This window comes from Charadrius vociferus, unplaced genomic scaffold, assembly GCF_000708025.1.
Source record: "Charadrius vociferus isolate BGI_N301 unplaced genomic scaffold, ASM70802v2 scaffold493, whole genome shotgun sequence".
Taxonomy (NCBI): Eukaryota; Metazoa; Chordata; class Aves; order Charadriiformes; family Charadriidae; genus Charadrius; species Charadrius vociferus.
The window spans coordinates 121157-132242 of record NW_009647581.1 but is presented as its reverse complement, the minus strand read 5'-3'; the positions used below and the strand labels follow the sequence as shown (position 1 = coordinate 132242).

General features: G+C 40.6%; 2 protein-coding genes across 2 annotated transcripts in view; both read left to right on the top strand.

Moving 5' to 3' along the window:
• HSBP1 (heat shock factor binding protein 1) overlaps positions 1-2546 on the top strand; it is a 17072-nt gene extending 14526 nt beyond the window's left edge. The window contains exons 3-5 of the mRNA XM_009880951.1: positions 523-589; positions 775-894; positions 2285-2546. Of these exons, the coding sequence (XP_009879253.1) occupies positions 523-589; positions 775-893 (186 nt within the window). The 3' untranslated portion in view covers position 894; positions 2285-2546. The remainder of the gene's footprint in view (positions 1-522; positions 590-774; positions 895-2284) is intronic.
• Positions 2547-3523: 977 nt separating this feature from the next.
• MLYCD (malonyl-CoA decarboxylase) overlaps positions 3524-11086 on the top strand; it is a 102800-nt gene continuing 95237 nt past the window's right edge. Inside the window, exons 1-2 of the mRNA XM_009880950.1 lie at positions 3524-3584; positions 5000-5379. Coding sequence (XP_009879252.1) covers positions 3524-3584; positions 5000-5379 — 441 coding nt within the window. The remainder of the gene's footprint in view (positions 3585-4999; positions 5380-11086) is intronic.

Genomic DNA, 11086 nt, shown 5'->3' with positions numbered 1-11086 from the left:
TCCCTCGGGGGCCGCTCGGGCGGAGCGCGGTCACAGTCCTGTTTCCCGTGGCAGCGCTAAGGCCACTCGCTCACCTGAAGGGCTGTGCTGGTGCCGCCTCCCAGGCTGGCAGCCGGGGCAGCTGGGCACCCCTGCGCAGGGAGGACTTGTCTGTGTCTGGGGGGGGATGTGGTTAAGAGCCAAAGGGTTTGGGAGTGTGGGGAGGAGGGCTGCTCTTCTGATACCGAAAAAAGTGTTATTGCATCATTGGCATAGGACGCTGGGAGCTGCTGTTGGGGGTTTAGTCCTGGTTGTGGAACACAGGTATTTTCTAGCTCTTAAAGTTATTTACGGTGACCCTCAGTTTTCCTGTGTATGTAAAATGTTATTTAAATATGGAATTGTACTGCAAAGTTTGTGCACAGCTGAGCTCAGTGATGAAAGAAAACATTGTACTTGCCTCATCACACGAGATTAAATACTGTAACAACCTCTTTAATGAAAACAAAATAGATTACTTTTTTTTTTTTTCCTTTCTATTAGGTGCAGACATTGCTTCAGCAAATGCAGGACAAATTTCAAACCATGTCTGACCAAATAATTGGAAGAAATATCCTTTTTTTAAAGTCAGATAGGTGCTATACAGTACAGAATCATAGGTATTTTAAAGTGTATTTACCAGTGGGATTTGTAAGATAAAGTGACTGTAAGAGTTTGAGCAAAGAAGTAACTAAAAACAAACAAAAAACCCCAACCGCTACTGGATTGCAGTGATATTCCTTAACTCCAGTGAACTTGATGACATGAGCTGTCGCATAGACGACCTGGAGAAGAACATAGCAGACCTCATGACGCAGGCGGGGGTGGAAGAATTGGAAGGCGAGAACAAGACCCCTGCTGCTAACAAGAGTTAAAGTGAGACAATTGCTTGCTAGCCTTGAAACAAATCCTCAGGTCATGTGATATTACCGACTTTAAAGTAGATGGACTTTTTCCTTTGTTTTGTGAAGTAGTCTGAAAATAATTCAGAGCAGCTCTGTACATTATAATCCAAGAAGCTTTAAAAAGCTCCCTTCAGCAGACTCCTACTAGCCTCTTCAGCAAGGATGTTTTCTTCACCAATACTGGGAGGAGAGTTAGTTTTGAGGAAGTGTGGTAGCTATATTCATCCTCTGTTACTCACTCTGGTACTCTTAGTAAGATCTGAATTAATGACTGTCTTTGCAGCATGGGAAGGAGAAGAGATAGGGAAAAACATCAGTAGCAAAGCAAGCTGTTCTCTTCCCTTCTCTCATCATATTTGAGCCTTCTGAAAAGGAGCATAATCTCTTGCACGTTACCAACACCTGCTCCGACTTCCATAGCTCCAAAGCTAGTGTGAGCATGGTGCTACTCTTCCATCTTCTGCTCCATCCTGTAGACTTCAGCTCCTGCTAAGCTGCTAAAGCCTGTAGACTCACTGATGTGCACAGGGGCTAACAAGTGAGCTACTGTCGATCAGCTGTAAATTCCTCCTGTGTAAGTTAGGCGCTTGCTGGGCGTACGTGACTTGCACACACCATGGCAAAGCAGCAGATCCTGACTCGGACAGTGTAAGGCAACACTCAGACATGAGGCAAGGTGTATTCTAGGGCAACGCTCCCTGGAAAAAGAAATGTCTTACTGAAAGGTAAATGTGATATTATTATATATATTATACTTATGTAATTTCTCAGTTGATAACTTGCCCCTATATTACACAAAAACATTAGGGAAGTAGATATTTCCTCTACTTGGCAAGCCTAGTACAAAAGCATGTAAATAAATTGAAGTGATCAGGTAGGACCACACACAGCATTGACAAAAATTGCTAAAGGCATTCAGAAGATGGGGGTAATGCAAGAGTGCCAAAACTATCACAGCATAAACAAGGTGTGTCTGTAGAGCATAATTATAATTAGTGACCCCTAAGATTTCACTTCAGTTTCTATAGAATTTGATTTTTGTAATCCATGGAAGGTAACTTTTTTTAAGGTGGCTAGGTAAGATAGGTCTCAGCCTCTCTTAAGCTTGAAATTCTGAGGTGACGTCTAGAATACTATGCAGCCTGTATAGTAAGCGTGTGTGTGTGGAAGGGGTATGTGTCTTGCTTGTTAAGGCACCTATTTTTGTGATGCTTTGACAGAAATACAAAATATTATGGGCTTCAATGGCCCCGGTGCCCGTTCCCTTAGCCTGAACCCCACAAATGAAAATTTCTGATGAGCATTATTCTCTTAATTCTTCTCAGTGATACTTTTTTTTTTTCATTATTTTTCCCCAACAGGTTGCCAGTAACTTAAGATGAATCCTGGAAGACTTCTCATTTTTTTTCCTACAAATCCTTGGAATTACAGAACAGCTTTTTGCAACTACTGTGTGTAAAAGCATTTTTATATTGTTACAGAGCTTGCATTCCTAATGTATATTGTATAGTTAGGGATAGGTTAGTTTATATTTTGATTTGTGTACTGTAATTTCACTTTTTGAATTCTTGTTACGAGGATCAATTAGTTGTGTTATTAAAACACAGATCTTATGGATCTCAACTGGGTGTATTTTTTTGTGAAGTCACATTTTTCTCTTTCTTACACTTTTTCTAGACATTTCTTTTTCAATAGCTAAACATGTAGTGACTCCTGGTAAATGGAAATCTTAACTTGTCCTATGTAACTTTGTGGAGTGAAGCACAAGATTGAAACTTAGCATTAATCTTAGCTCTAGTTGAGGACTATGTGTTGTTTTCTCATAAATGTAATAAGGTGATTTGGGGAACATAAGATGTCGAACATCAAAATCATATCTCATTCTCTTGGTGTTACCTTAACCTGTATGTTCCTGGAACGTAAACCAGAAATAGAGATTTAACATTAGAGACATCTGTACACAGTTGAGCAACCACTGCCATTCAAATCTGTTCTACTTAGACAGAAAAGGAACTGTTAACTATGAAAAATCTCACTATGGGATTTAAATTTTTTAATACTGTAAAACTTTACTTTGAAACTGATAATGTGTCCTTTAGCATCGCCTTTGAACGATAATTACGGTTACAATAGTGATACTGGGCAGAATAGGGATGGGATGGAGGCAGTGTCTATGTGGTCTTTCTGTTTAAATGCCTGGCTTGTGCTGAACAGTTTGCTAACCAACAATGATACACTGAGCAGCAAAATGGAGAGAACCCAGTTAGAATTGTAAAGCCTCACTTCTCTTTGAATAACAGCTGGCTGGAACTCTTCAAAGTATTTGGTTTAGAAAGGCGTTTGCTTTTATAGTCATATCCACGTTTATTGGCCTGGAGATTAATGGGTTACATTAGAGTATTTTGGCAATGAAAAGTATATTTAGAACAGTCTGTACTATGTCACTTATGAAGAAAAATGACCAATGTCAGGTATTACTGACAATCACTGCAACGCTCCTCCAGCTTGAAGTATAAATTTAAGAAAGCATTAGTGGCAGTCGGCAGTTATATGTGGACCACACTTAAGACTGCTCTTTGAATGCCACCAAATTAGCGCCTATGGATTATGAACGCAATATGACAGGTCATTTTTCAAAACGGGAAATTGTAATAAAAGCTCGTAATAATAGGGGAATTTTGTGAACACGGGAAATGTATCAATATACCTTGTAATACCAGCCTTAGGCTCTTTGTAATGTCATTTTAAAAATCTAATAAACTATTATGTGGTAACAAATAGTTAGGTCATATGTATTAAAGCAAAATGTAGCATAAGTATATCATTATATGTGAGATTGTATTTAGTTGTAAGTTATAGAAAGACATCAGCACAGCTGCTGCTTAAAGATAGTCCAGATCATAGGTGTGTTTTGTATAACAGAAGGGTGAGCACAATTCATACCCTGTCAAATCTGGATTTTACCAGGTAATTACAATATAGATGAAATTCACAGGGAAGCGTATTAAAGCGGAGGGTCATTTTGTATGATGTTTATACCACTCTAAGTTCTCATCTGGCCATCTTCTTGTAGGAGAAATGGTCATTGTTGAATTTGCTATTTGAAAGGACACTGTAGAGAGGTTGGTGCTGGTCTCTTCTCACAGGTAATTAATGACAGAACAAGAGGGAATGGCTTCAAGCTCCAACAGGGTAGGTTTAGACTGAACATTAGGAAAGAATTTTTCACAGAGAGAGTGGTCGGGCACTGGAATAGGCTGCCCAGGGAGGTGGTGGAGTCACCATCCCTGGATGTGTTTAAGAGCTGTTTAGATGTGGTGTTGGGGGATATGGTGTAGGGGAGAACTTTGTAGAGTAGGGTAGATGGTTGGACTCGATGATCCCAAGGGTCTCTTCCAACCTAGACAATTCTATGATTCTATGCTTGCACTACCCTATATACAGCAGTATAAAGCCTGCTTTCCTGAAGTTTATTTTGTCAGAAAACTTACTGGAAAATTATTTCAGCTTTTAGATTTGAAACACTTTTTAGTGGGGATAGTTTCCCTCAGTAATTTAATACTGAACTGATTTTGAAAAGTAACAATTCAGTTCAAACCAAGCCTTTCAGACAGGGAGGTGTTACTTGTAGCTCTTTAAATATTGTGTATTTTTGAGAAACATTTTTTATTCCTACTCCAAACAAGTGATAGAGCTTCTACATATAAACAGCACACGCAAGCCAAAGTAGAATCCCTTTTGGTCACAATTTCCTAAAGTGCAGTTAGTTTAATACACAAAGCAGAAGATGACTCTTCTTAAGTGTTACTTTATATGGAATTGATAACACTTTACAAAATAGTAGTGGTGTGGTGTTTTTTTTTCTGAATCTGCTGGTTCCCATCTTATCTGACAAATGTTTGTCCTTTCCACTGGGCTGCCTCACTTGCAAAGAAAAAAAAAAAGTTAGGATCAAGCTGGTGAACAGGGACTTTTTTTCTTTTTCAAATGTAAAGAAAGATGTTTCATGTATTCATTTCAGTCAAACTGCGTAGTCTGACTGTAGTCAGGAAACTCTGATTTCCTTGTACAAGCAGGCGTGGTGGATGCTGCGTTTTCCAGTTTGCCATTCAAAGCTGGTGTAGCTTTGAGCAGCCCTGCTGTCATTCACAGGCACAGCAGCCCCGTGCTGCGGCACCACAAGGGACTGCTCTGCCCGCATGTGTGTCTGCTCTCCTCTGCCTCCCGCCTGCCTGCAAGCGGGGAAACAGTCTGGTTTGATAGGTGCCATCTAGGAGGAGGTGAAATAGATGGCAAACGCACCCTATTGAACTTGCTGCTTCCTGCGTTCTTTCCTGTCCCAGCCCAAGCAGCTCGTAAGAGGACAGCAAAGCTACTGTGCGTAAGTGAGCACAAGGTATGGAATTACACAGAACGAGTCTACGGGTCCGGCATTTATGGGGAAAAGGAAGGACAGGTCAGGATGGAGAAGACAACCCCCTGCTCCTGGGTTCCTCAAGCTCTCCATTGTTTCTGCTGTCACCTGTCACCACTTCTACTCCCTATTTCCATTACCACCGTCCTTTTCAACCCCTGCTTCTCTTCCACTCTGACTCTTCAGAGCTCAATTGCAGCTGTTACTGAGGAAAAAGCCATTGTTTCCAAACTTTCCAGGCAACTACTAACTATAGATGCTCTTTCACAAAAGATCTACAGTAAGAACAGCAAACAGAATCTTTTTTTTTCTATGGCAGGAATTATGAGTGACACCATGCAAGTTTTCAACAACAGTTTTCATAGCCAATCATTAACAGCAGTATTGTTTCCCGAATGCTCCAGCTGAGACCTGAGAACCCAGAAACAAGCTGAGTATCACAGGAGCTGCATGGCCCATGCATTTCACGCTGTGCAACAGAAATAAATTTGAAACTCTCCTCTTGTCTGGTGTCTTAATTCCCATCTTTAGCAGGAGTGATAATCCCTCAGTACAGAGGAACACTGTTACAATAAATCCGTGTATTGAAACACTTGGGCCAACTGATAAGTGAACCAGAATTATGGTATCCTTAAGAGGATTTTTCATTTAATCTCTGCTCTGAAGACAATATATGGTAAAAAAGACTGCACACAGACAGTTCTTCAACTAATACCATCTGGTCCATGCACTAAATGAAGCTGGTTATAGGCCAGAGAGTCACACTAAACCCCAACACTGCTGTCTGGAAGCGCTGGTTTCGAAGCCCTCCTTTCCCTGAGCTGAGCCCGGGTCTCCCAGGCGCCTGGCACAGACCAGTGCCGCCACTGCTGCCTGCTTTGGGACGGAGCTCAGGAGAAAGCACTTGGACTTCGTCTTGCAACTCTCGCGATCTATTGTTGGCAGTGCAGACAGGGAACAGTTGTGCAAATTCATGTTATCTGTCCTCCTCTACACTTACTGTCGCAACGCTCCCAGTAAAGTACCGCTGGTCCCTTTCCCCAGATGGACTGAAGCACAGGGAATTGGTTTGCCTGAGATGACTGTGGAAATCAGTAAGAGACCTAACCCGCCTGTCCCAAAGCCTGGGGCAGCGCTGAAGTCACTGCCTGGTTCTTCCTCCCAACTTGAAAGCTCAAGGAATTCAGACACTGCCTTCAAAAAGAAAATAATTTTGATTCCATATGGCTTTGCTGTGAAACACCTGTAACGAAGGCCAGAGACACTGTCCACTCGCGCTCTAAAACTACACCTGGGTCCGCAGTTTTCCTGGAGGTATTCACATGGAATTATTTAATAAAGCTTTTTACTTTTCCTCGAGATTATAACTCTCTAGCAGATACTGCCTCCTAGTGGGCACACTCTCACTAATAGGAGGAACACTACAAAGATTAATTATTCAGTTACCTTTAATGTACAAGTTCAGATGTGAGGACTTTAATGAGCCACATGCTGTTTTGAAATGTGGTTATTACACAAGACACTGAGGCTTTGTTTACAATTAAGAAAGTTAATAGGATACACAAATCCCTTCCTGAGCTTTAAGCCTTACTGTACTTTGAAAAGACCCGATGCTTGCTGATTTATTTATTTATTTTTTCTGACTGATGCAAAGGTAATGAAATTAGGTCATTAGGAAAATCAAGCATGGGAATAGAAACTTTACATCTTAGAAGCACTCTGAGAGAAGAAAGGTTAAACAGGAATTGTCTCTCTGAAAAATGCACCTGGGTTAATAGAAAGTGCTCTTTTATGTCATTTTGCTACAGACCTGACAATTTTATTTACAAAGCTCTTGTAGTTAGATACGTATGTAAAAAATTCTTCAGTTTACAAAGCTGTAGAATATACAATCCTTGCTCAAGCGATTAAATCCTCTTCGAAATAATAGCAACTGGAGAAGTGATGGAGTTAGGTGTTTCTCAGGTCTCAGATTTATAGATGTTCATATGACAAGTCTGGATGGAGGACCCGTGAGCCTTTTGTGCAAGCCTCCGGAAAGATATGGAAAATATAACAAAATAATCCATCCTCTTATGGCCAAAATGGAGAAAACAGGCAAAGGGCTACCTGAAAAATGGAGTCAAAAGAAATGAGAAAAATAACTTCAGGCTTCACAGCGGATGAGTGGCTGAGCCAGGCTTTAGATGTAAATCTTTCTGAAGTGACCTGCAAAAACACTTGAGACAGACTGTGTAGCACTTCTTGCCTGTCCCCTAAAACAGGCAGGCAGGCAGGTGTACTGGCAAGATGAGGATCTGCTCCTTCACATCTGAATTCCCTTCAGAGTTTTGACCAGAAAAAACCCCATGTGCTGCATCGAATGCTTGTCTTCAGTGAAAGACATCCCAAATTTTGATGCAGCATAGCGTTCTGTTATATGTAGGTGTCAAGCGGAGAAATGTTTGTCCAAATGCTGCCTCATGGGTATGCAGGAATCTTGTCAGCTGTGGCTGGGTGGATTCCTGATGAAGATCTGCCTGGGATTCTGCCAGCTGACATTTTCTCTCACTCCGGCTCAAAGTAATTCACCTGCAGAGCACCTCAGTTTTCACTTGTAACATTACACCTCAGTCCAATTCCTCTCTCTCTAAGAATACAAATTTCCCAAAGGATAAAGGTTTCTGGTTCCCACAGAGCTCTAATAAATATTTCACTTATTTCTGTTGCAGACCTGTCTGGTTTTGAAGACCACATCCCTGTCTCTTTAAAGCATACATGGGAAGCTTTTTGCATTTTAACCTGCACCACCACGCTGGAGGAAATCACTGAATTCAGCAGTTCTCTCTCCACTGGCATAGAAACATCAGCTCCTTAGGAGCATCACAGGAAGCTTTCCAGGAAGTTTTTGTTTGTTCGTTTATTTTTACATGCACTTTGAGAAGTCAGCAGGCCGAGTATATCCAGGACAGACATGGTGTAGTTTGGGAACATTAAAGCAACTGATAATACAGAGGAAAAAGAGACCAACTTTAAGACATGAGGCTATCTGCTAATTTCTAGGCATTTAAGACTCCTCGTTTGAAGACCGTGTGTGATGAAGTGACCACCATGGTCTCGGCTCTGACATACAACACATCCCAGTGGCAATAGTGAAGGAACATTCGTTAGCTTCCCGAGAGGCTGCTCAACAGCAGAACGGCAATTCTTTTAGTTTGCCCACTGCTATAAAACAGGAGTTTTGTATCATACAGCAGGTGCCCAATTCAGTTAGACCGTAAGAGGCAGAAATTCAGCCAAATCCTCTCTTCAAAACATGTTCACTCTAAACAATATTCTTTAGTTCTAGAAGGCAACAAAAAAAAATTAATCAAAGAGCACAGCAATAATTAAATATCTAAGGCCCCAAACTGCAAATATCATTGATCTTCACAAAAAGATTGATTGATTTTGCAAGGATTTTGCTCACTTGTGAAGTACCAGAAAGAAGACCCTTCAAGGCTCATCACCAGATCTTTCAGGAAAAAGCATGTGAATTTCTCCCTGGCTCTACAGAGCAGTAAATTTGTAATGACTGGCCACCAAAGATAAAACACCCTGAGTGATTCCTCACCTAAGCTCATGCTGAGAAACACAAGTACAGGACCTCAATCATGTTATTATCTTTTAAAAAAATACCTAGTTCCAACAACTGAAAGAGTGATTGTTAATGAATGTTAATGTGATATCAGGAGGGAAAAACCAAACCAAAACCTTACACTTTTTCCAGTGAAGCCAGCCCTCCTGCTATTGACACACAAAACATGATAAATCAGACCAAATGCTCTTAAAAAATTAATGGGACTGCAAATGTTAAAATTAATGACAAATGCAATCGACATTTATTAGAAGGGACATCACTGGGATCTCCAGCAAGTCAGGCAAAAAATTTAATCAGGTTCTTATCAGAGGGTTACAAATAGATGTGTCATTTTAATAAATTTGACAAGTGTACCATGCAACTGAGAACTGGGTGCATCTTAAAATACAATTAACGTATCCTTGAACAGGATTCACTGCTCTGGAAATTCCTGGCAAGTCTTTTTTCCAAATTATTAGTGTTACCCCATTGTATGAGAAGGTACAGAATTGTGCTCTTCACGAGTAGCCCCAATTCTCACCTTTTTAACTGAACATTTTAATAAAAAATGTATTCAGAAGCAGTACAGAATCCATAAGCAAGAGCTCTTCAATTCTTTGAGCGCTGCAGGTGGCAGCGGCGGAGATGATTGGGGTACTGGTGATAATCTAGTTTTAAATGTTCTTAAATTTATTTTTATACAAGGTCCTCACATTTCTTTCAGTTCAGAACCACTTTTAAATAAAAATCAAGAGAGCGGTTTAAGACTTTACTACTGAGCAACTGTGGAAGTGAATACGACCACGAAGTTTTAATTGCTTCACAGAGATCCCAGACATGCTCAAGGCCTTCCCCCCACAGCCCCACTAAAGACACTGTTTGGGATCCAAGGTGATTGACGAGCTAGATTATTAGTGTCACTCATTAGGAAGAAATGGACTAAATTGAAGCCCTTGAAGGGAAGGTCTGTCACTTGCACAACAAAGCTTTCGTTTAAATTCCATTTTGAGCACTTCTAAAACAGGCAACAGTAAACAATATTTAGCAGAATGACACCATCTGCCTTTTTTTATTTTATTATTATCTTTCCAGTGTTTGAAGCAAGGATTTAGTTATAAATACTGACAACTGGCACTATAAATTATGATTTTCTGCTCTCTGCATAGTCGGGAGCAAAAACAAATAAAGTGCAGATTTAAATCTCAGTTTTCACACACTATTGAGCTTGTGAGATGTGTTTACAGATTAACCCGTTCCTGCCTCATGTTCATGGGAGGGGACATGGACACTGCTGAAGTACATTCACTGAGGTTTGAAATTGGTTCTGCATTTGGTTGCGCCACCTGGAACTGGGGATAGGGTTCTGCTTCCTGGAGATAACGACCAGATGAATGGCTGAAGGAGAGGAGCAATAAAAACCAGGCACCTCTGCATCTCTACTTGGAGGCCCTTTATGTCCCAGTGTTGTTGCTCCTAAGGCTCAGACTAGCAGAAGTGTCCTGTTCTTCCAAACACCGTGAAATTTATAGGAGCTCTGTGTTCTTCCAGTGATACAAGACAACAAATAGAATGGAAATTTCTACCGTCTTTACAAATTTGTAGCCTTGTTGATCCAGTGTGTTTTAGGAAATCCTGCTTCGCCCCCCCCTGAAAGCACTGAACAAAATCACTGTTTCACACATCACACGAAATTACAAACAAATTTATTGAACCTGAGGCGTATTTAAAAATCAGGATGCTCTTCATGCCATAGGTTATTTTAAAACATCTCTGAAACTACTCCAGAGACTGAAGTTAAACAATTAAAATGCATAATCACATTTAAGAAGCAGCACCAAAAATGTAAGTCATTTTGTCACAGAGGCTGCTCCAGCATGGTTTGATTATTTAACGTTATGCTGTAAAACCAATTTATACCCTATACCCTTGATCTCTGTTTCAATTTCAGGATGTTGATACATGCACCATTGCTGTATTAGCTGATAGGGCAGAACAAATACTTCAGGAAAAGTCATGATTAGAATTTGAAATCTGTCTCAGCCATGTTTAATACCCAAACGTACTCACCTCGCTGGCTTTTCCTGCAGGTTTTCCCCACTGGAACCCCATGTTTTATACCTGGAAAGAATGATTATTTAACATCAATAACAG